Source organism: Myotis yumanensis, unplaced genomic scaffold (genome assembly GCF_028538775.1).
Source record: "Myotis yumanensis isolate MYYU_CA2020_CCGP unplaced genomic scaffold, mMyoYum1.0.hap1 SCAF_7, whole genome shotgun sequence".
NCBI classification, from domain to species: Eukaryota; Metazoa; Chordata; class Mammalia; order Chiroptera; family Vespertilionidae; genus Myotis; species Myotis yumanensis.
This window is the reverse complement of record NW_027223758.1, coordinates 18,152,615-18,177,708: the sequence shown is the minus strand read 5'-3', so window position 1 is coordinate 18,177,708 and position 25,094 is coordinate 18,152,615. Positions and strand designations below refer to the sequence as shown.

Here is a 25,094-nt window from a genome sequence, read left to right as displayed (position 1 = left end):
ACTGTGGTGAGCTGGAGAATGCTTGCCCCTTCGAGAGCAGCCCATGCCCCTCCAGCTAACGCTGCCTTGTGGGAATAAGTGCCCAGCTCTGGCAGAGCTTTTGATTTGTGACGCCCAGACAGCATGGCTCAGTGGTTGAGCATCAATCTATGAACCAGCAGGTTGAAATTCAATTCCTGACCAGGGCATATGCCTGGGTTGAAGGCTCGATCCCCAGTAAGGGGCGTGCAGGAGGCAGTCGGTCAATGATTCTGTCTCATCATTGATGTTTCTCTCTCTCCCTCTCTCTTCTCTCTGAAATCAATAAAAAAAATTTTTTTTTTTTTTAAAAAGGAAGGGTCTGCCCTAACCGGTTTGGCTCAGTGGATAGGGCGTCAGCCTGCGGACTGAAGGGTCCCAGGTTCGATTCCGGTTAAGGGCATGTACCTTGGTTGCAGACACATCCCCAGTAGGGGGTGTGCAGGAGGCAGCTGATCGATGTTTCTCTCTCATCGATGTTTCTAACTCTCTATCCCTCTCCCTTCCTCTCTGTAAAAAAATCAATAAAATATATTTTTTTTTAAAAAAGGAAGGGTGTTTTAGCACATGTTACAACATGAACATCCTTGAGGACATTATGCTATGAGAAATAAGCCGGTCACAGAAAGACAGACACTGTATGATTCAACTTATGTGAGGTACTGTACTTAGATTTGTCTAATTCTTAGAAATTCGACAGAAAGTATAGTGGTTGCCAGGCACTGGGGGAGCTAGTGTTTATCGGGGGAAAGAGTTTCAGTTTGACAAGATGAAGAGCTCTGGAGATGGCTGGTCATGATGGTTGCACAACATCGTGAGTGTATTTAATACCATTGAACTGTATACTTAAAATGGTTAAGATGTAAATTTTATGTGTATTATACAACATTTAAAAAATTGGGAAGAAATTTAAGCATAGTGCAGTCTGAACAAAACTTGTCTTTGGGCTCAGCCGAGCCGCAGGCTGCTCGCGTGTCCCCTCTGCTGTACATGAGCCTGCACAGCAGCCCGCCCACTGGATCCACTTCCCTGCCCAGCCAGCTCTGCAGTCCCAGGGGCTGGGCACGCTGGGTTTGAATCTGGCTCTGTTTCTTACCAGTCACGAGATGTCAGGTACGTCTCTGGGCAGGTTGGGGTTATAAAAGCTTTGTGCGCTCGTGTTTGCTTCTTGCTGAAGGTTTCTGGAGGCAGTGACCTCAAATGCTTCAGCCCAAATGCCCTGGATTCACTGGTCCAGGTGTGACCTTTGTTGCTGATTGGAATACGCCCTGAAGGAAACTAACGTTAGCTCAGTTCCTCACCATAGGACCTGGTTACCAACACACTGATTTGAAGCGGTTCTTTAGAATTACAGACTCTCTTTGAGCCTGTGCTTAACAATTTAAAAAGAGGGCAGCATAATCTCCAAGGCAGGCTGAAGGCAGATGTTCAATGGGGCCAAACGCAGCATTGTGAAAAAAAGAGGAGGGAGAGGATGTGGTAGCAAAACAATTTTTAATTAATTTCCCTTCACAGTTTTATTAATTTTTTTTTAATTTTAGGGAGTGAGGAAGGGAAAGGAATAAAGGGACAGAAACATCGATGAGACAGAGACATCAATTGGCTGCCTCCTGCAGGCCCCCTACTGGGGATCAAGGCCAAAATCCGGGCATGTGCCCTGACTGGGAATCGAACCTAGGACCTCTTGGTCCCCCATAAAAAAGAAACAGAATTTCTCGAGGATGAGGCCCAGAAATCAGGATTTTTAAAAGATTCCCAGGTAATTCTAACGTGCAGCCAAGGTTGAGAACCACTGGTCTAGAGCCATGGTCGGCAAACCGCGGCTTGCGAGCCACATGCAGCAATTTGGCCCCTTTGAGTGTGGCTCTTCCACAAAATACCACGTGTGGGCGCGCACGTACAGTGTGATTGAAACTTTGTGGCCCATGCGCAGAAGTCGGTATTTTGGGGAAGAGCCACACTCAAGGGGCCAAAGAATCGCATGTGGCTCGAGAGCCGCGGTTTGCCAAACCGCAGTTTGCCGACCACTGGTCTAGAGGAAAGACGGAAAATGAGATGTAATTGTTTTAGCAAGAGGGTGTGATGAGGGCTACTCAGGATGGGTAAGTGACCTCGCTGGAGGAGAGAGGTCAGGAAGTGTCTGCTGGAGAGGTTGCCGGAGCTAACTTAGTCCGGAGAGTCAGTGGGAGTGGGGAGGGGAGAAGTGCACGGGGAAGAAACTCGTGCCTGCAGAGTAAGGCCCCAAACCAGGGCCCAATATTAGGGGCTGCTTTGACATCTGGTGAAAACTGGGGAAGCCTCAGATGCCCTAACCACACATCCCCCTCCACACTGCTCCCAGGTCCCCCTGCAAAACCACCCTCCTTGTCAAGGGGACCAGTCACAGTTCCTACTTAATCTCTGAGCAACGGGTTTTGGTTTCCTGTCAGCCCCTGGAATTGTTCAAACAAGCCAACCGCATTCTCCTGCCTGAGCCAGAGGTCACCTCAACTTTTTGATGCTGCAAAGTCAACCTCCTCGGGAAATAGGTCGTTCACTCTGCTTCCCAGTGCAGCCCTGTGTGGCCCTGCAGAGCGTTGGTGTCCTCCTCGCTGGCCTGTCAGTGTATGTGACCAATAAACATCAATCTCACCTGTCCAGGGCCGTGTGTGTACTTGGCCATGCCCATCACTGCTGCTGGAGATTTGCCCAAATCAGAGGGGGTCTCTCCCCTCCTCGGCTCTTGTCACATTCACGTGAAAGAATTCAGATGAGTGGCAGAAAGCAGTGTTGAAGCAAAGCAGGCAAATTTATTAAGGAAGCGAAGCAACTGGATTTATTAAGAATACAGTTGGCATAAAGCACAAGCAGGCAACTCAGCTTGTCAGCGGGGGTTCAAGGGTTTTATACTTTCCCCCACTGGATATCCTGGGCAACTGACTAGATTTCAAAGTCCCCCTTTTACATTGTTGTAGTTTTTCCCAGGATTTATGAGACTATCTGGTGATTTTATTGGCTGCTGACTTCTTTGTTCAGGAGTGAGATAAACTCCCCTCACCACCCCTCCCCTTCCTCCTGCCCCAGCGGCTATCTATCCTGCCTGACAGAACCAGTGGGCAGAATCCCTCCCCCAGCATCGGGATGACAGGAAGTGATGAAAACAATGCGCGTTGGGATGTGCACGGAGAGTCACAAATCTACGTTGCCAGAGGATCTGGGGGGGGGGGGGGGGGGGGGCGCCAGGGCAATGGGGTGGCTGCTAGGGAAGCGGGCCAAGACCAGCTCATGAAAGTCCTCGTCTCTTCAGGAGCCTCTGGAGGGTGTTGAACAAGGATGAGAACTGGCCACATCTGAGTTTTTGTTGTTGTTTTCTTTTTAAATATTTTTATTGATCAGAGAGGAAGAGAGAGGGAGAGAGAGAGAGAAACATCAGTGATAAGAGAATCATTGATTGGCTGCATCCTGCAACCTGGGCATGTGCTCTGACTGGGAATCGAACTGACCTCCCAGTTCATAGGTCTACACTTAACAATTGAGCCATTCCGGCCGGGCTGAGTTTTAATTAGTTGACTCTGGCCAATGTGCGGGCTGGGGTTGAAGGGGATGAGATTAGAGGCAGCAAGTCTGATTAGAGAGCTACTGCAGACTTCCAGGTATGAGCATCTCAATTAGGACCGGGAGTGTGGGATGGAGAGGAAAAGAGCTTCTCAGAAAGTGTTTATGACAGAAAATGTAGTCCATTTGGCTCCATGTAATCAAAAGGCAGCAAATATGTACAAAACCCATTAGTGAATGAAGGAATATTCATCAATCTCTTGATGGGTCCTGGAAGGACTGCAGGGTGAGGCTGTGCAGGGTGATACTCCCCAAGGGCAGCCAGCCCGAAAATGAGTGAAGGCTGTGGGCCCACCTAGCACTCAGAAGAGATCCGAGACAAAGATACGCCCCCCACCCCCCACCCCAGGCAGTTTACAACTTCTATTTGTAAACCTGAAAGATGACTGTGATCACATGCAAACTGCTGATTCAGGCTGGGCGTACTGAGTTTTGAAAAGGCAAAATGCCATCTCTCTGTTTTCTCACATGAGATAAGAGTTGGTCTTTTTAGAACAAAAAAAACCCCGGCACTCAACAACTTTCATTTCTTCCCTTTGGGCAAGATTAACCTTCAAACATGTTGACTAAAGTGTGAATCAACCAACGGGTTCAAATTTAGGATTTTCCTTTAGCAAGACTAGGGAGTGTTACCAGGTCCCTCTGGACTGTGATTTCAAGAGAAAATTTAGAAGGATGAGAAACTCAATGAATGAAACACTACAAAACTTTGTGTCAGTGGTTCTCAGCCTTGCCTCATAAACATCTGGGGAGCTTTTAAAAATTCTTGAACCCAACTCCGTACCCAGAGGTTGGAATACAGTTAGAGGGGCGAGGCCCCAGCAGCTGCAATTATGTTATCTTCTTCAGAAAAGCTGTAGGGGAGGTGCCTGCAAGGTCCTTAGCTCAGGCACTGAAGGAAGAGAAAAGCATATTGTGAAACCAGCAAGGGATATTTTACATTGAAGGACTGTTAAAATCACAAAGTTTGCCCTAGCTGGTTTGGCCCAGCGAATAGAGTGTCAGTCTTCGGACCGAAGGGTCCCGGGTTCAATTCCGGTCGGTCAAGAGCACATGCTGGGTTTGTGGGTTCGATCCCCAGTGTGGGACATGCAGGAGGCAGCCAATCAGTGATTCTCTCTTTTCATTGATGTTTCTACTTCTCTCTCCCTCTCCCTTCCTCTCTGAAATTAATAAAAATATATTTAAAAAAAAAAAGATTTAACAAATTTCCTCCGTGACGTTGGCTTTGACTACCCCACAGGCCCCGTGAGCAACTGTAAGATTTTGTGGCCTTCCAGAGAATAGCAATTGACCAGGTTGGGTGGCTAAGTTGCTTAGAGTATCATCCTGTGCACCAAAGGGTTGCGGGTCCGATTCCTGGTCAGGGCACATATCTAGGTTGTAAATTCAATCCTCGGTTGGGGTGTGTGTGTGTGTGTGTGTGTGTGTGCGCGCAGAAGGCAACCGATAGATGTTTCTCTCTCTTTCTCTCTCCCTCTTTTCCTCTCTCTCTCAAGTCAATAAAAACATATCCTCACGTGAGGATTAAAAAAACAAGCATTCTCAAACGCAAGAAGCTTTTGTTTGCGCCCCTTCCCCCTTGGATGATCCAGACACACTGTGGGAATTCTAAAACCCACATAATAACCTGGAAGCCTCAGAATTGCTCAACTGTTGAAGTCAAATTCTCCCACGGTGGAAATGGACAAACAATGTGGCTTCCTCAGCCCAAATTTACTTACCTTGTCCTCCACTTCCCAAGACACTGGAAATATGCACTACAGTGGTATGAGGACCCTCAGAAGTAGATTGCTGGAGACAGGAATGATCACACAGGGACACACCAGTACCTCTGGAGAGAACCAGGTTAAAGACGGTAGTAAGGAAAAATGCTTCATTATAACACACCATCCTACATATTGACTGCCATTCTTAATTCTTTTATCCTTCTACTAGAGGCCCGGTGCACGAATTCATGCACAGGTGGGGTCCCTCGGCCTAGCCTGCGGGGATGGGGCCGAAACCGGCTCTCCGACATCCCCTGAGGGGTCCCGGATTGTGAGAGGGCAGTTTTTGGGTGATGCACCCAGGAATTGGGCTCCCTCCTTTCTGGTTCCAGGTGCGTCGCCTGAGAACCACAGCTGCCAAGTCACTGCAGCTCAGCAGCTCCTGTGTTGAGCGTCTGCCCCCCTGGTGGTCAGTGTGCGTCATAGCTACCGGTCAGACAGTCTAACGGTCAGACGGTCACTTAGGCTTTTATATATATAGATGTCCTTATAAAAAAACCCATTGTGATCTCCTTTAGAAAGCTGCTGGTTATAATGAAACCAGGCAGAGACAAAGTCCACTAGAGCAGATTGCACTAAAAACAATCTGCTGTAATTGTTGTGGCTCCATAATCATCTTCTTCCAAGAAGCTGAGCTGATAATCATTTGCAGACATGACCTCATTTATCTATATGACAAACCTATCCATAGGTGGGGTATTATCATCCCATTACAACTTTTGCACTTAGGACTGTCTCAAGATCACCTGGGAAGTTGGCCGTAAAGATGAGACTGGAAACTGTGTGCTGCAATTTTCGCTTTCGTTCTGGGCCTGTTAGAGCTTGTTGCCACGAGCTGCAAGGAGCAGCAGACAGTGGGGAAAATGCGCATGCATGGTGCCGTCCAAATGTGAAAACAGCAATATCCACGCCTGGGTGCTCGAACACCCTCCAAAAAAGGAAACGGAAAAGATTCTAACACGTCACTGAAAGAAACCGTAGAATATCTCTAACACACATGCCAAAAGCACGTGGGTCTCCCAAGTGTTACACTGTGAAAATAAAAGGGGGGAAGATAGATGAATAAAAAAAAATCATGAAATCCAGAAACATTCCTGTTAACAAAACAGTGCAGAAACGGAAGAAAGTTTCCTTCTGGAGCCTCCACTGCCAGAGGTGCTACAATACTCGCGCATGAGAGGGACTCAAAGCCAGGGAAGAAATACATAGAAATGATTTCCTTTTCAGGACATCTAATTTTAATCTCCATTTCACTGCAATCTTCTTCCTATTTGGTGTATCATTGAGTGACAACCAAGAATCTGAAGAGCCTCCGGGTCGTCTCAGTTCATGCATAAACCCTCAACACATGCGATGTACTCATGACCCTATGTGGTGGACATAAGTAACTACCTTGAGCTGAAGATACCCTGGCCTATTGTTAATTTGAAGCTATTTCCAAAATCAGAAAAGTTAGTTAACTAGAACTATAATAGAACGCTGTTTTAAAATAAAATTGGAAGCCCTGACCGGTTTGGCTCAGTGGATCGAGCATCGGCCTGCGGACTGAAGGGTCCCAGGTTCGATTCTAGTCAAGGGCATGTATGTACCTTGGTTGCGGGCACATCCCCAGTGGGAGGTGTGCAGGAGGCAGCTGATCGATCTCTCATCGATGTTTCTAACTCTCTATCCTTCTCCCTTCCTCTCTATAAAAAAATCAATAAAATATATAAAAAAATAAAATAAAATAAAATTGGAAGCATCTCGAATGCATCAAGTTAAGAGTTTGGTTTCCACCTGACCCAGTGATGGCGAAGCTGTCCTAACCCACCTTCAAGACTTCAGGGCGTCTTGTGGAGTGAGATGGAGCACTAGGCCTGGCTGGGGGGACAGGCACTGTGCATGGCCTGGGTGACCTTGCACAAACCACCGTCCCTAAGCCTCCAGTTTTCATTGTAAAGGAAAAGGGCCAAAGCAGAAGACCCAGAAGCCTCTTCCTTGAGCTCACGCCTGCTTATACATGAATTTGCTGGATTAAACTGTACACTTTGGGGGCAGTTTGTGTCCCCCTCTGTGATATGTACCTCAGCAGAGCCAGAGAATTGTCTGATTGAACTTTGTGCACCAGAAGAATGTTAAAGACCTTTCAACACTCACTACATTTACAGGAATATTTCTCTACTTCATCATTTCCCCAATGAGACTGTGAGCGTCTTGGGTGCAGGAGCAGGGTCCCTCCCCTTTGAGTCTCAGCAGCCTGGCTAAGCAGGACACAGTCGGCACCCAATCCATGGCTGTGAGCTGTCCATAGGTTAGAGCATGCTATTGAACTAATATAAATATATAACTAATATGTCAAACTACTATAAATGTAATATAAATGAATATAATTGTGGGAGATATATTTGTTTTTTAAATTAACTTACGTAAAAAATTATAATCTAAGATGACCTTTGTGTTTCTTTTAAATAAGTTCGTTAAAATCTTGTTTCCAGGCAAAAAGAAAATGAATTTGATATCAATGAATTTAAACAGGCAAGATAACAGGAGCCATTCATATTTTATTTTTAGTAGAATTTTGAACTCCAAGGAATTAAAAATATATCATATAAACAAGACTGAATTAGCTTTTGTAACAATTTTGAGCAATAAATTGAAGAAAGATAGAAAAGGTAACAACTTAATATCTGACCCCTTGTTGGAGCTCATAAATCAATTCCATAACTCTAAATTTTCATTTCAGTGATTTTTTTTTCCTGGTGTCTGTCTTTCTTAAAGATAATCACTTTATAGTCAACAGCACACATTCTTTTATTTCATTTTGTAAAGCCACAGTCCAACAGAACCCCAGAATGTCAAGTGTACAAAACAGGAAACTTTCTGGTGAAAGTTCTGATTTTTAATAATCTGAGTTTTGCCTGGCTGGTGTGGTTCAGTGGTTGGGCATAGACCTATGAACCAGGAGGTCACAGTTCAATTCCTGGTCAGGGCAAATGCCTGGGTTATGGGCTCAATCCCCAGTAGGGGGCATGCGGGAGGCAGCCACTCAACGATTCTCTCTCATCATTGATATTTGTCTCTCTCTCCCTCTTCCTTCCTCTCTCTGAAATCAATACAAATATATATATTTTTTAAATCTGAGTTTTCTAGTTAGCTAAACAACCAATGGCCTGCCTGGGCAACAACAGTCTCCTCTGTTCCATTCCTAAAGCGCATCAAAAGTCTCCCAACAGTCCCCGGAGTCACCTGCCTATCTCATCATTCTTATCTTTCCATTTCAAGGTTTCGACCAAGTCTTGCGGATTTGGAGTATCAAGTTCTGAGGACATAAGGAGATACAATGACATCAAAGGCAGTGAGGAGCTGCTGGAGGTTTACAAGTAGTTCAGGTGAGTGGTCAGATCTCTGTGAGATAACAGGAGCCCAGAAAATTGAAAGGTGAGCAGCCTTCTGAAGGCCAGAACACTGGCTAAGAAACTCTTGCCTTACTCCAGGGAGAACGGATAAGGGACCAAAGCTACTTCCAACTCTGAGGCAGTGGAACACAGAGGAGCTGACAGGTTTAAGAATCTAGAGCAGGCAATGGGTGCCTGATAAATGATTTGATGTTGGGGTGAAGGGAAAGGGAGATGTTGTGGAAGACTCTGAAAAAGGTGATTAATCATTTGTGAAACTAAGAGGAGAGTAATGAAATCTATGGATATCATTGGACTCAGGAGAAAAAAGATTAGGAAGGAAAAGAATGGGGTAAATTGCAGACCTGCTGAACTTGAGATACTTGATGGTCAAGTGAAGACATCTACCCGGCATTGGAGATGAGGTCTGCAGTTCCAGAAACTGATATGGGACAGATCTTATATTCTCCCACACATACAAACAGAGTTTGGTTTTGGTTCCAGAGATTGCAGAGCCATTGTAACTCCAAAGTGATAGAACAATACTCATTCAGCAGAGGTGATAAAAGCATGAAAGCTAATCTGGCAGCTGAAAAAGATGGCCCAATGCCAGACCGAACTGGGATGTCTTCTGTGTTTTGTTTGGTTTGGTTTTTGAAGGTGTGTGTGTGTGTGTGTGCAAATTTATTTGCTTGTTGTTTGTTGTGGTCATCTAGACATTAGCTAACTGCCTTCTCCCAAAAATGTACTTAATTGCTAGGATATGGTAAAGACTTTCTAATCACTGGCATGACATTTTGTGTTTGCCTCCAGGTGAGAGGAGTCGTCACTAGGGGGAAAGGTAGAAATAAGGCAATTACAAAATTAAGTTATGAAATATGTTGCTCTTCTTCTCTCTTCCAGGACTTGATTAGAACTAGCAGGAGACCTGTTTGATATCACCGTGCAGGATGTGCACTGAACAAAACAAGAGAGTGCAATTCATTTATTAAACTTTGTAGAAATGAGTATCTTTCAGGAAAAATTTCAGGAAGATGGAAGTAAAATGCCTTGAGGAAGAGGCATTTTTCTAATTTGCACAAAGATGCTGTCTGGACTAATAGAAGCTTTCCTTTCCTGCTGAAGATAGTTGGTTCACTGGTGAGAAATGTAAAAGCAGTAACAATAATGTATATATTCATTTCACCCAAACATTAGAAGGCTGAAAGGAAACACAATTCATTCATTCGCTAGTTGCTAGAATTATACTAGTGATCAACCCGGAATCCAGTCTTTAGCCAGAACAAACATAATTTATGATATAATCAGGTTAAATTCTTGTTGTAGTTAAATGCAATGTTCTTTTACCAAAAGGAAATGTGTAGGATCTCTAGCTTCTACTTACATCTTGTGGAAGTGGAGAAGGAGACCAGAAGATATCTTGACGTAAGGTTTTTTCTAGGATTCCAGTATCAATTCCTTAGGTAGAAGATGTTTTCTCACATGAACAACCATCTTAGTCTGTTTGGGCTGCAATAACAGAAATACCTTAGACTGGGTGGTTTAAACAACAACTATTTATTGCTCAGAGTCCTGGAGGTTGGGAAGTCCGACCAAGATCAAGATGCTGGCAGATTCTCACTACTTTCACATATATATATATTATTGACCTCAGAAAGGAAGGGAGAGGGAGAGGTGCTTTAATGATGAGAGAGAACCATGGATTGGCTGCCTCCTGCACACCCCACATTGGGGATCGAGCTTGCAACCCGGGCATATGCCTTGACTGGGAATTGAACAGATGACCTCCTGGTTCCTGGGTCAATGCCCAACCACTGAAGCACACCCAGCCAGGCTCACATATTATATTTTAATTAGAGGCCCAATGCATGAAATTCATGCAAGGGGCTCAGCCTGCCAAGCCCCGGCTGCCTCGGCCTTTGCAGCCTAGCTGCCTCAACAGCCCCGGCTGCCTCGAGGCCCCAGGGCCCCACCCACTGGTCATTCTGGAGGGTCATACCACCGTCTGGTCTAATTAACATATTAGCTCTTTATTATATAGGATGCTGTTAAAATTAATTGCAAAGAATGATATGCAACTTACATCTATTGTATCTTCACTTATTTACTTTTTTTAAAAACTTACTTTTAAAATATATTTTATTGATTTTTTTACAGAGAGGAAGGTAGAGGGATAGAGAGTTAGAAACATCGATGAGAGAGAAGCATCAATCAGCTGCCTCCTGCACACCCCCTACTGGGGATGTGCCTGCAATCAAGGTACATGCCCTTGACCAGAATCAAACCTGGGACCCTTCAGTCCCCAGGCCGACACTCTATCCAGTGAGCCAAACCAGCCAGGGCACTTATTTACTTTTTAATGTATTTATTGCCTGGTACCTACCCCCCCCCCCCCTCCTGGAAATTATAAGCCCCTGAGAAAGTAGACACTCTGCCTTGTTTATTGCCAAATCCTCAATGCCTAGAACAGTGCCAGGCAAATAGTATTTGCTCAATATTTCTCTCTCTCTCTCTCTCTCTCTCTCTCTTTTTTTGCTAAGAAAATGTATTCAGTTTTGTAAAACTAAGATTTAAAAGGATTTACTCAGGATGAAAAGAAATCAGGAACTGGGCCAATTTAAAACTATAATAATAATCATGCTGATGAGTATGGTGATATTTATTGAGAAATTACTATATGTCAGGCCACTGTTCTAATGGCTTAAATATATGGACCCATTAAATCCTTACATGACTCACTGAAGGTAGATTAAAAAATTTCCCCCAAGTCAGCCAGTTGGTGAGTGGCATTCCAACTTGGACAGCCTAATTCTAGAACTTGGGCTGTTCACCATAACTGGTGATGTAGCTGCCATGGTTAGTCTGAAAACTAATATCCTTCCACCCAATTACTCCCCTGAGATTGATATACACAGACAAACTGAGCTGGCTTTTTTGTCTAACTCTCTCCAGAATGTTCTATCTATACATCTAACTCATTCAACAGTCATTTTTTTCAATTACCCCATTTTGCTGGGGGGGAAAATTCCTGAACAGATAGCAGATTTCCTACACCCAGAGTTATTTTATTTGGATACTATGGTGTTTGTAAGGGCCACATTGTTGGTTAGCTCAAATATGGCTCCACATATGAAATACTTTCCATTTCAGCCCACCATCTTAAGATGTTCATAAATATAAGCTTTAATGGGGGCAAGGGCTTTGTTTTGTTAATGCTGTAAACAAACAATGTTGGCACATAATAAACCCTCAATAAATATGAATGAATGAATCAAATCATGCTCTGAGAATCCTTGTACATTATGTTAACCCCCCCCCAATAATTATGTTAATTATGTGTTTGATTTTAGAACAGTAAATTATCCTAGATTATAAGAATATGAGTCGCCGAGACTGGTTTGGCTCAGTGAATAGAGCGTCGGCCTGCGGACTGAGGGGTCCCGGGTTCGATTCCGGTCAGGGGCATGTGCCTGGGTTGCGGGCACATCCCCAGTGGGAGATGTGCAGGAGGCGGCTGGTCGATGTTTCTCTCTCATCGATGTTTCTAACTCTCTGTCTCTCTCCCTTCCTCTCTGTAAAAAATCAATAAAATATATTTAAAAAAAAAAAAAAAGAATATGAGTCATTATCTTCTTCAATGATATCCATTCTTAAAACACAATTAAATGGTTCACTCTCACAAATATTTGGAAAGATGCAAAATCAACAGATTTCTCTGAGGCCTTGGCTACCCAAATTGTTTAGGAAGAAGACTGGCCTCTGGGCAACTGAACCCTGACTTTTTAAAAAATATATATTTTTATTGATTTCAGAGAGGAAAGGAGATAGAGATAGAAATATCAATGATGAGAGAAAATCATTGATCAGCTGCCTCCTGCACGCCCCCTACTGGGGACCAAGCCCACAACCTGGGCATGTGCTCTTGACTGCAATCGAACCCAGAACCCTCCAGTCCTGAGCCAAACCAGCTAGGGCTAAATCCTGACTTTTGAGAAGTTGGCCTGCTCCCATTCTCCACCTGAATTTTCAGAAGGGCCTAGGAAGGGAAAGGAATGGATCACTGTGTTTAGGGCGCCCCCTGATGTTCAATGATGTTGAGGCTGCTTGGAAAACAGGGGCAGGGCTTTCAGTGGATGAGTGTATTTGGTCAAAGGTCAGGAACCACCCACTGTACTTTCATTCCTAGATAGGACCTTAGAGGTGATTAGTTCAAGCTGACATTAGAAATGGGGAAACTGGCGCCCTAAGAAGTCAAATGTCTCATCCATGGTCACTCAGCTGGTTAAATCTCAAACAGGAAAGAAGCTGTATTCCCTGACCCACACCTCCCACTAAAGGAAACTAAACTCATAATTCCAGTCTCTCCACCCTTTTTATATTTATTTTTTTGAAAAATTTTAATATATACATCCTAATTGTTGACAGTATTACAAATGTCTCCCTTACTCCCTCTCCGCCCCCAGGTCTTCACCTTATTGTCCATCTCCATGGGCTATGCCAGTGGTCGGCAAACTGCGGCTCGTGAGCCACATGCAGCTCTTTGGCCCCTTGAGTGTGGCTCTTCCACAAAATACCATGTGCGGGCACGCACGTAGAGTGCGATTGAAACTTTGTGGCCCATGCGCAGAAATCAGTATTTTGTGGAAAAGCCTCACTCAAGGGGCCAAAGAGCCACATGTGGCTCACGAGCCGCAGTTTGCCAACCACTGGGCTATGCATATAAGTAGGGGTGCATAGGGGAGCATATAATCTGATTGGTGTCTGGGGGGATTTAGAATATATTCCTAGAAGTGGAATCACTGGGTGAAATGGCAGTTCCAGTTTTAATTTTTTGAGGAAATTCCATACTGTTTTCCATAGTGGCTGCACCAATCTGCATTTCCACCAGCAGTGAACTAGTGTTCCCTTTTCTCCACATCCTCACCAGCACTTGTTTATTGAAGATAGCCATTCTGGCAGGTGTGAGGTGACATCTCATTGTGGTTTAAATTTGCATTACTCTAATGATTAGTGACCTTGAGCATTTTTTCATATGTCTTTTGGCCACTTGTATGTCCTCTTTGGAGAAGTGTCTATTCAGGTTTTCTGCCCATTTTTTAAGTTGGACTGTCTTTCTTTTGTTCTGAGTACTTTATATATTTTGGAAATTAACCCCTTAAAGATGTATCATTGGCAAATATGTTCTCTCATACAGTGGGTTCTCTTTTCATTTTTTTAAAAAATATATTTTGATTTTTTAAGAGAGGGAGAAGGATAGAGTTAGAAACATCGATGAGAGAGAAACATCGATCAGCTGCCTCCTGCACACCCCCTACTGGGGATGTACCCGCAACCAAGGTACATGCCCTTGACCAGAATCGAACCTGGGACCCTTCAGTCCATAGGCCGACGCTCTATCCACTGAGCCAAACCGGTTAGGGCTCCCTTTTCATTTTGATGGTGGTTTCTTTTGCTGTGCAGAAGCTTTTTATTTTGATGTAGTCCCATTTGTTTATTTTTTCCTTTGTTTCTCTTGCCCTAGCAGATCAGCAAAATGCTTCAAGAGATGTCTGAGACTTTACTGCCTATGTTTTCTTCTAGGATATTTATGGTTTCATGGCTTACATTTAAGTCTTTTATCCATTTTGAGTTTATTCTTGTGTATGGTGTAAGTTGGTGGTCTAGTCTCATCTTTTTGCACTTGTCCAGTTTTCCCTACACCATTTGCTGAAGAGACTGTCTTTACTCCATTGTATGTTCTTGCCTCTTTTGTCAAATAATTGACCGTAATGGTGTGGTCAATTTCTAGGGTCTCTGTTCTGTTCCATTGATCTCTGTCTTGTGCTGTTTTGACTATAATGACTTTGTAATATAGTTTGGTATCCAGAATTGTGATCCCTATTCTCCGCTCACAGGAAGTCAGACAGCCCCTCATCTTGGAAGTCTTCCTTGGTCTCTTATCACCAGAATCCTGTGATCCCTGACTTTCACATACAGGAAGCATCACTGGACACTTAAACATGGATGTCCCTGCGTTGATCCTCTGAACTTTTCTGTGTTAACAGCTAATTTTTAGGTAAATGACTAAGTCATAGGGACTGTGAGAGAGAGACCTGAAAAGGTTCTAAATAAAACGGGCACTAATCTAGGGCCAGGGCTGAATTGAAATTCACTACAAACCAGACACCAGGCAGCCTGAGGGAAAGAGAAGGGAATGGATCCATCCTGCAAGAGCTAAGAAGAAATTTTAGAAAATTCTCATCTCTTCCTGGTTCTCTGGGACACGTAGAAATTTTCTTGGTCTTCCTAGAGAAGGAGTATGTTTCGGAGCGCCTACTATGTAAGGTAGAGAAGTGAGAGGTGTCCAGGTGGAAATGCCCTCCCACCAGTGAAGTGGGGCTTGCTCTCCGGCACCTCAGTTGAGGTGTCCCCAGATAGCAGCAGCACAGCCCAGTTCTCAGAGTAAAAAAAAAAAAAAAGACCCTGAGAGCCCTAGCCGGTTCAGTGGATAGAGCTTCGGCCTGTGGACGGAAGGGTCCCCATTTGATTCTGGTCAAGGACACATGCCGGTTGAGGGCTGGATCCCCAGTAGGGGGCGTGCAGCAGGCAGCTGATGAATTATTCTCATCATTGATGTTTCTTTCTCACTCTCTCCATTCCTCTCTGAAATCAATAAAAACATTTCTTTTTTTTAAAGACCCAGCCCTAACCGGTTTGGCTCAGTGTATAGAGCGTCAGCCTGCGGACTCAAGGGTCCCAGGTTCGATTCCGGTCAAGGGCATGTACCTTGGTTTCGGGCACATCCCCAGAAGGGAGTGTGTAGGAAGCAGCTGATCGATGTTTCTCTCTCATTGATGTTTCTAACTCTCTATCCCTCTCCCTTCCTCTCTGTAAAAAATCAATAAAATATATTTTAAAAAAAAAAGACCCAGACAGCCAAGCCGACAATGGCTCAGCCCCGCGCTATGGCCTAAGAGGTCCTCTTCCCCAGAAGATAAAGGAGTTTCCCTATAATTTCAGGGACTCCAAAGGAGGAAAAAGGTCCCAGGTCACCGGCAGTGGAGTGTTTGGGTTGAGGACTCGTGCCCTGATGAACCCCCGGGGAGAAGGCTGCACCCCTCCCATCTTCCTTCTCGCCTTGGGTGTAAATGAAGTTAAAAGGGCATGTGACCTGGACGAGACCTCATCCCTCCGGCGCTCACGGAATACCGGGAACAGGTTACAACCCACAGCAGGAGCTGGGAAACTGGACTGCCGAATCCCCTCTGCCCCGCATCAACTCCAGAATCGGAAAGCAGCCTCCGCTCACGTCACTTCCGCGCGCTGAGGGGCGGGGCCGGATGCGGAAGTCACTGCGGGCACCCCTGGGAAGTGTAGTCTTTGAGGCGAAGGCGTTAGAGAGGGATCGGCACAACGGAGTACTACGGCCATGGCCCTGTACATGTTTTGTGAACATGGTTTGAAGAAGAAAAAGTTGAAAGCCAGGTGCCACACTGGTTGTTCTCCAGGGATCGGAGTAAATTTTTCCGAAGTGCTCCCTTGGAGGCCAATGGGAGCGCGGGCCAGCTGCGCGCTCCGGCCGCGCCTAGCATCCTGGGAGGTGGGGCGTGGTCCCGGCGCCGTGGTGGATTCTGGGTAGTGTAGTCCGCCCGCGTGGCTGGAGTCGGTCCCCAGCTGGTGGCTGGATTGACCCCTTGTTCTTCGGTGGCGCAGGTGAGTGAGGCTCCCGCGGCACCTTTGCCTCACCGTGCCCTTCCCTGCTCCGGAAGGTGGGTCTAAAAGCCTTGCTGTGGGCCGGGGCTGCGGATGGTGCCGTGGGCGGGCGAGGAGGTAGTGATGGGGACGTGCTGTCGTGGCTCAGGCCGTGCGCTACCGGATGTCTTATTTGGGGGTGTGGGTGCGCATCCCCGACGTGACTGAAGCTCAACCTTGAAGTCCAGTGATGGTGGGTGCTGAGCTCCGGCCTTTCGTCCTAGGGTTCCTGTGGGTTGCGACATGTTTGGCCTTGGCCGAAATACGGGTATTGGGAGAGGGGGTTTCTCGTGCCACAAGTCCCTGGGTTTCGGGGGGTTGAGTTAGTAGGCTCTGGGGGCCCTAACATTTCCCAGGTGGTGGAGTGGGGGCTGCCATTGGGGTTTTGGTGGGTGAGGGCTGAGAGTCTCGCATCGATCCTCCCTCTCCGTTTTGCTGAGGCGGGGAGCGGGGTCCCTGGCTTGGACTAGGTGTTGGAATGGCCATTTGGGCGCGATCTTAGGGTCTCAAATCGGCAGGTCACACCTGGGCTCGGGCCTTGGAAGCAGTGGGGCTGGGGGCCACTGGGCAAGTTTTTCAGAGATGCGGAGGACTGTCCCTGTTCCCAGGAATCATGAGTTCCCCCATCTCTGGTGTGGCCAGGCTTTCTTAACTTTTTATTACAGAAAATTTCAAGACAGAAGTAGATAGAACTTCATAGACCCATCACCCAGATTCAGTGCTTACCACCTCTTGATCATTCTTGATTTCATCTCAGAATGACACCCTGAGAACCCTTATAATCCACAGTGGTTTCTTATCACCCAGAGCCACATTTCATCCAGGCTCTGTGACTTTATAGCTGTGTCCCCTTGGGCAAGAGACTGACCTCACTTGTGCCTCAGTTTTCTTATCTGTGAAATGAAGATAGCAAATCCGTACTCCATTGGGTTGGGGAGGTAGAATGAGGTAAAACTTGTGCAGGGCCTGGAACAGCCTCTGGTATATATGTATATGCTAAGTGCCTGGTAGGTGTTAACTTTCCTTATTAGAGCAAAGGTGAGAGAGGGTCAGCTCAGGGCCAGCGCCAGTAGCAGGTCTGAGCTGGCAGCGTTCACAGCCCACAGATCAGCTCTCTCCCCAGCAAGCTGCCCACTGTCTTTTCCAATGTGACAGCTCCATTCTTCATGCTTTTAAGGAAGAGGAAGCCCTACCCTGCTGGATCTTGAGGGTTTCCGGTGACGCTCCTGAATCTTTTTGTTCTTGTTCTGCCGCCCCTACGTCTACTGCCTGCCCAGAGAGGACTTCCTCGTGGGCAAAGGGAGGCTCCTGGGCTCTGGCAGCCCAGCTTCAGGGAGGGTCCTGCTCACCTTTTGCATGCTGCAGGGTTTCCTTTGCTCACCTTTGACATCCAGAGATCAGAGCCCCAGCTGGCTTCCCCAGGAAACGAGGCCTGTGGTAAGAGTGACAGTTTTCACAGGGACTGTTCTTCAGACCTGGGGCCCTTATTCATGACCTCTCGGTCCTGGCCCAGCATTTCTTCCCTCGGCATTTGTTCAGACTGCTCACTTCACAGCTTGTCTGCATCTGAAGTTGTCAACATTCTGCTCTTTTTCCATCCAATACCCTCACTTACTCTTTTCCCCTGCTAGACTGGTTTGCAGCAAATCTTCATAGCATTTCACCTTAAACACTTCAGTAGGTATCTAACACAGAAGGACTTCTTAATTTAAGGGAACCACAATCTTATTGTTATACCCAACAGAATTAATATTTGTTTCCCTGGTTGTTTAAATTTTTTTTTTCTTTGAACAGCCCTTGTCAGGAGTGGAAGAGGAAGACATTTCTGGAATCGAGAATGCTGGTTTTCTCTGTCCCTGCCTCCCTTTCCTCCCATTTCTTCTGATCTGGTTGGTTAATAGCTGCCGCTGCTACCAGTGGTGCAAGCCTGGTCTCTTGAGTTTTCCTTGCCTCTTTCTTCTTTCCAAACCTCCCTCCCTTTTAATTGGCTGTTGTATCCTCTCAATTCTGCCTAAGTGGTACCCCTTAGTTCCTCCTTCCTTTCCTTTGTCTCTACTCCTGCACTACCCTAGCTTCCTGTCTCCTCTCCACCTTCTTGCCTGTCTCCCCCACATTCCCCTTTCTCTTAAATTGGGCTTCTAAAGTATAAATACAGTCATGCACTGCTTATCGATGGGGATATGTCCTGAGAAGCGTGCAGTCAGGAGATTTTGTCATGATGTGAACATTATAGAGTGTACTTACACACACCTGGATGGTATACTAGTAAGCCTACAGATGGGAAGTAAAAATGGTGGTCAGCAGGGTTTGAGGGTGAGGAAGAAGTTACTGTTCAATGGTTACAGAGTTTTAGTGTGGGATGATGAACCAATTCTGGAGATGGATAGTGGTGATGGTTGTACAACAATGTGAATATACTTAATCCTACAGAAATGTACACATAATGTACACATGTGCCGGTCAGGGCACATGCCTGGGCTCGATCCCCAGTCGTGGGTGTACAGGAGACAGCCAGTCAATGATTCTCTCTCATCGTTGATGTTTCTATCTCTCTCTCCCTCTCACTTCCTCTCTGAAATCAGTAAAAATATTTAAAAATTTTTAAATGAGTCGAAACCGGTTTGGCTCAGGTGATAGAGCGTTGGCCTGCGGACTGAAGGGTCCCAGGTTCGATTCCGGTCAAGGGCATGTACCTGGGTTGCGGGCACATCCCCGGTGGGGGATGTGCAGGAGGCGGCTGATCGATGTTTCTCTCTCATCGATGTTTCTGACTCTCTATCTCTCTCCCTTCCTCTCTGTAAAAAAATCAATAAAATATAAAAAAAAATTTTTTAAATGATAAAAAAATTGTTGTTCTGTATATTTTATGGTAATAATTTAAAAAACCTACAGATGTCTATACTCCAACTATGCTGTGTTTACCAGTAGGTGCCTTATTCCTCCCAGGTAGTCCTCCCTGTCCACGTTGTGGCTTCCTCTCTCCCTTTGCTCACAGTGTCCTCTTCTCTGCTTCCTCTATCTGGAATACCTAGCACTTTTCTCTTGTGATTCTGGTCCATCCTTCAAGACCAAGTTCTTAGGACTCTCTCATGAAATCTTTCTTTTTTTAAAAAAAATTTTTTTCTTTATTGATTAAGGCATTACATATGTGACCTTATCCCTCCATTGCCCCCCACACACAACTCCCCACTCATGCCCTCACCCCCAAGTGTCTGTGTCCATTGGTTATGTTTATATGCATGCATACAAGTCCTTTGGTTGATCTCTCCCCCTTACCCCAACCCTCCCCTGCCTTCCCTCGGAGGTACTAGTATGAAATCTTTCTTGATGTATGTATTCCAGTGTGCCCTCCATTTTGAAAAAATATTAAGGATATGAATAGAACTGGGCAGGGGGGTGAGAATGGGGTGTAGAAATTAATTTGTAGATTGACTGGCCAAGAAGGTTCGCCCTGAGCATCTACAGTGTGGGGCTGTAAATTTGCTGTTATCCACATTTCACAGGTGAGAAAATTAAGGCACTAGTTGATGGCAGACTTGGGTCCTGAACCCAGGAATTATGATTCAAGACCCTCCTCTTCACCACTTCCTGCTTCTCAGGCCTGAGAAGGCTGAGGGGCCATGGGATTCAGGGGAAGGACTGAGTTGTAGTTTATTCTATGCCATTATTGAATTTTATGAACTTTAGTCACTCAGATGCTTCAATATTTTGTTGTTGTTAATCCTCACCTGAGGATATTTTCCCATTGATTTTTAGAGAGACTGGGAGGGGGAGAGAGAGAGAGAAACATCGATGTGAGACAGACACATTAATTGATTGCCTCCCGCACAAGCCCGGACCGGGACTGGGCATTGAGCCTGCAACGGAGGTACATGCCCTTGATCAGAATCGAACCCAGGACCCTTCAGTCTGAGGGCTGATGCTCTATCCACTGAGCCAAACCAGCTAGGACCAGATGCTTCAATATTGATTCATTTGGTTATGCTATTTAATTTTTTAAATTCTTAAAACTCAGAAAGTCTTTTATGTTTTACTATTGTTTAATTTTTATATGTTGTCTGCTCTTCTCTGCCTGGATTTAAAGTTCTGAGAGTTAGGGACTCTTTTTTTACATATACAGGGTGTCTCAAAAAATGTATATATACTTTAACAGCTGATAGCTGAATTTGGAAAATGAAATGTATTTTAATAAACACGGCCTTTATACAAAGTGTGTATATACGTTATAGGATACCCTATATTCTCCAAACAGTTCAGCCAGGGTCTTGAATGTATAGATTCACAAGTGATGCTTGCTGGATAGCCACAGAGGTTTAAAGGTTTTAGAACACTGGCACCAGGGTCACAGTCAAAGGCAGGATTTAGATATCTCTCCTGCGTCCCCCAGGGACGCCTTCTCCCTGCTCCTTACCTTGAGTCGTGGGCAAGGCTGGCTCCTTGGTGAGCAGGACTGTGTTTTGTTTTACAGGCACACATGGCATTCCGGGATGTGGCTGTGGATTTCACCCAGGAAGAGTGGATGCTGCTGAGCCCTGCTCAGAGGTCCCTGTACAGGGAGGTGATGCTGGAAAACTACAGCAACCTGGTCTCACTGGGTAAGCCTAGCATCTCTGAGGACCCCCATGCATGCTGCTGGGCATTTTAGGATCTGCTTGAAGCAGCCATCTTGCCTTCTGACTTGGCCCTTGAGTCCGTAACCTGCAGCCACCTTTTTTTCTTTCTCTGTGAGCAGGAATTCCATTTTCTAAACCAAAGCTCATCACCCAGCTGGAGCAAGGGAAGGAAACCTGGAGAGAGGAGAGAAAATGCCCACCAGCCACTTGTCCAGGTGAGTGGGGAACTGGGCAAATGGATCATAGCGCTGCGTGTGGGCAGCTTGGGGTGGGGGAGAGGAGGCATTGCTCAGGTGTAGGGAGGGAAGACTATCGCCTCACGTCCCTGGCTGCTGTTTGCATTGCCTGGCACAGCCGCCTCCCTTCCAGACCTTCATCCTTACCCTAGGACGGGCCTCCCTGGTGCGTCTTCTTCCACTAGAAGCCTTTCTCCCTCCTACTGAGTTTCCCTCTCTACCTCACTCAGTTCTCTTCATATTCATAGACTTCTTTCTCGTTACTTTTTGTTTTAAAGATCAAGCAAGAATGTGGAAAAAATCTGAGTGAGCTAAAGAAATAAGGCAAGCCCAGGGAGAGGGAGGAAGGCTAAAAATCCAACCAAGAAATCGAAATTGAATTCTTAAAAAACTGTGAGCCAAAAGTAGTTTTTACATTTTTAAATAGTTACATAAGTATATAATATCCTCAATTTTATACCTCTTACCCTCAAAGCTTAAAATTATTTGCTATCTGACCATTTAAGAAAAAGTTTGCCGACCTATGCTCTAAGGAATTACGATATACAGCCCTAACTTTTCCTGACCTACTTATTATGTAAAAATGTAAGAACATTGCAATTGCACAGTTCCATTTTCCCCTTCCCCCAACATTCTTTATTCTATAGTTCTTATTTGTATTACGCTTACATACATTGTAAATTCCCTAATACGATATGTATTTTTTTAATCAAGAAGAAATTATCTTATATGCATTCAGATAATTTACCATTTTCTGTACTCTTCATTTTCTTTCTGGAGATCTGAGTTTCCATCTGGTATCATTTTTCTTTAGCTTAAATAACTTGTTTAACATTCCTTGTGCAGGTGGCACTGTATTTGCTTACGTTTTGTTTTTCTGAATGTTGACATCTCCTACTTAAGTACTATAAGAAGAAAATTTTTCTTTTATATTGATTTCTGGGGAAACTCACTTATATTAATTATAGAAATTATCAGGGATTGAACTGATCAGGAGCTCCAGCAAGGAGCATCTCTTAAGGCTGTTTGTGTTGCCCATTGCTGTCGACCTGCTGCATTATGGCACAAAGAAATCTTCTAATAAACATTCGTTAGTGAGTGGGAAAACTAGTTCAGGCATCTCACACACAATCTCTCTAGCCACTCTTTTGTGCTGCTGCTTACACTAGGAGTTCTCCAGTCTAAATGACTGCTCTCTCAATCTATCCCTTTGTCTTCATAGGGAAATAGGGAAAGACGTGGCATTTCCACATGGGTCCTCTGCTTAGAGATCTCTCGGTCACCGAAAATACTTGCGGACCCAGATTATATAAGGGTGGGTGGTTGTGAGTTAGAAGATGGTTGTAGTAAGTGGGGAGACTGTTGCATCTTGGCCCTATTTACAGATCTGAAACTGCCTGTGATGCTTTTACAGTCTGACACATAGAATAGGTTCAGGAATGGGTTTTCTGGATTGTTGTGGAAATTGGAAGATGTTGTGATGGGCTGGAAAAGGATCATGTAAAGGTAGGTCTTGTTTGGGTAGCACTTAAATTTTAAGCATTTTGAAGAACAGGGGATTGAGTCTCTCCATCAGAATTACTGGGGTTTCCCTCCTGAGTCTCAGTTCTGCCTCTGACTCTTCTCTCTGCAGGAGAACCAAAGCCAGAACTCCACCTCTCTGCTTTCTGCCCTCCGGATTTCTCTAGTCAGAAGTTCCACATGCAGCACATGCTGTGTAGTAATTCCCCTTGGATCTTCCCATGCTTGTGTGCAGAAAATCACATCCAGCCGGGGGATCTGTGCCAGGGGGACCAGAAAAAGCAGCAACAGACCTCTGATCCAAGTTGCTGGAGTGATAAAGCAGAAGGTCAAGAAAGAGAAGGCCCCAAGCCTTCATTTGGAAAGACAAAGAAAAAAGCTTTAACAGCATCATCCAAGCCACCCCAAAGGCAGCTAGTCAGCTCTAGGAATGGCATCAGAGGGGCGGAAACAGAGGCCACCCCTGCTCAGGCGGAGAATTCTGAGGAAACAGACAAATTATTGAAGAGGATAGAAGTCTTAGGATTTGGAACAGTCAATTGTGGAGAATGTGGACTGGGCTTCAGCAAGATGACAAACCTGCTTAGTCACCAGAGGATACACTCAGGGGAGAAGCCATATGTGTGTGGGGTGTGTGAGAAGGGCTTTAGTCTAAAGAAAAGCCTTGCCAGGCACCAGAAGGCACACTCAGGGGAGAAACCTGTTGTGTGCAGAGAGTGTGGACGAGGATTTAACCGGAAGTCAACACTCATCATACACGAGAGGACACACTCAGGTGAAAAGCCTTACATGTGCAGTGAATGTGGGCGAGGCTTTAGTCAGAAGTCAAACCTCATCATACACCAGAGAACACACTCGGGGGAGAAGCCCTATGTGTGCCGGGAGTGTGGGAAAGGCTTTAGCCAGAAGTCAGCTGTCGTTAGACACCAGAGGACACACTTAGAGGAGAAGACCATCGTGTGCAGTGATTGCGGACTAGGCTTCAGTGATAGGTCAAACCTCATCTCACACCAGAGGACGCACTCAGGGGAGAAACCTTATGCCTGCAAGGAATGTGGGCAATGCTTTAGGCAGAGGACGACCCTTGTCAACCACCAGAGGACACACTCAAAGGAAAAGCCTTATGTGTGTGGAGTGTGTGGGCACAGCTTTAGCCAGAATTCAACCCTCATCTCACACAGGCGGACGCACACCGGGGAGAAGCCTTATGTGTGTGGCGTTTGTGGGCGAGGCTTTAGCTTGAAGTCACACCTCAACAGACACCAGAACATACACTCAGGGGATAAGCCCATCGTGTGCAAGGATTGTGGGCGAGGCTTCAGCCAGCAATCAAATCTCATCAGACACCAGAGGACACACTCAGGGGAAAAGCCCATGGTGTGTGAGGAGTGCGGGCGAGGCTTCAGCCAGAAGTCAAACCTCATTGCACACCAGAGGACACACTCAGGGGAAAAGCCATACGTGTGCAGAGAGTGTGGGCGGGGCTTTAGTCACCAGGCAGGTCTCATCAGGCACAAGAGGAAGCACTCGAGGGAGAAGCCTTACATGTGCAAGCAGTGTGGACTAGGCTTTAGCAATAAGTCAGCTTTAATCACCCATAAATGGGTACATTCAAAAGAGAAGCCCTGTGTATGCAGAGTATGTGGCCAAGGCTTTATCCAAAAGTCATACCTCATCTTACATCAGATGACACACCAGGAGGAGAAGCCTTAGGTGTGCAAGACGTGGGCGAGGCTCACCTCAACAGACGCAGGAGAATGAAATCTCTCCACCACAAGCTGCCACTCCAGACTGACAGACCTATTGAGCAATCTTCCGACCTGTTATACTCTCTTTAAGAGTGAAAGTGCTGGTGAGGACTAAATACTCAACATTTTTACACTTTGATGAAACGGGATAGAAAAATGCATTCCATAAGTGGTCAGAGGACATTTGGCTTCATTTACTTTCTTCACACTAAGTCTTCATGTTTTGTGGCCTTCTATTCTAATAAACGTTGCTTCTTTACAACTCTCTTACCTTAGCCTTGTACCTCATTTACTCATCTTTAAAAATAGGGAATCAGGAGTGGTACAGATAATCTTGAATTCCTAAGTCCACTCTTCTGCAAGAATTCAGTTCCTTGGAAGACCTAAGAACTGAGTCACTAGTATATTTATTAGAAAGTCTATTCCCTTACATTGGGAGAAAATTTAGGAACTGTATTCAGAGATCTCAGGTGAGGGGAGGAAACCTCCC

The 25,094-nt window shown here is 45.5% G+C and overlaps 2 protein-coding genes and 1 long non-coding RNA gene across 4 annotated transcripts in view; 2 read left to right on the top strand and 1 right to left on the bottom strand.

The window, feature by feature from the left end:
* KAT14 (lysine acetyltransferase 14) overlaps positions 1 to 12,184 on the top strand; it is a 61,416-nt gene extending 49,232 nt beyond the window's left edge. The window contains exons 12-13 of one of the 2 annotated variants that reach the window (XR_011472103.1): positions 8,643 to 8,749; positions 9,659 to 12,170. Coding sequence is in view for 1 of the 2 variants with exons in the window: in XM_070419865.1 (XP_070275966.1) it covers positions 8,643 to 8,691 (49 nt within the window). In the remaining variant the exon portion in view is untranslated. Of the gene's footprint in view, positions 1 to 8,642 lie in introns of both variants that reach the window. The other variant, XM_070419865.1, reaches the window with a different exon arrangement.
* On the bottom strand, positions 3,247 to 6,238 carry LOC139013674 (uncharacterized). The gene is made up of 3 exons (XR_011472104.1): positions 6,128 to 6,238; positions 5,337 to 5,446; positions 3,247 to 3,368 (listed from the first exon to the last, which is right to left on the bottom strand). It is a non-coding gene; the product is annotated as an uncharacterized lncRNA (long non-coding RNA).
* Positions 12,185 to 16,650: 4,466 nt separating the features above from the next.
* Positions 16,651 to 24,864, top strand: ZNF133 (zinc finger protein 133). Its single transcript, XM_070421428.1, has 4 exons — positions 16,651 to 16,679; positions 20,955 to 21,081; positions 21,219 to 21,314; positions 22,969 to 24,864. The coding sequence occupies exons 1-4, from the start codon at positions 16,677 to 16,679 to the stop codon at positions 24,567 to 24,569; spliced, it is 1,827 nt and encodes a 608-aa protein (XP_070277529.1). The 5' UTR covers positions 16,651 to 16,676; the 3' UTR covers positions 24,570 to 24,864.
* The last annotated feature ends 230 nt before the right edge of the window (positions 24,865 to 25,094 follow it).

Excerpts from the sequence above, each read along its gene's own strand:
- ZNF133 (XM_070421428.1), top strand. Across the intron at positions 21,082-21,218 it reads CAGCAACCTGGTCTCACTGG|GAATTCCATTTTCTAAACCA; the intron begins GTAAGCCTAGCA and ends CTCTGTGAGCAG. Across the intron at positions 21,315-22,968 it reads CCCACCAGCCACTTGTCCAG|GAGAACCAAAGCCAGAACTC; the intron begins GTGAGTGGGGAA and ends TTCTCTCTGCAG.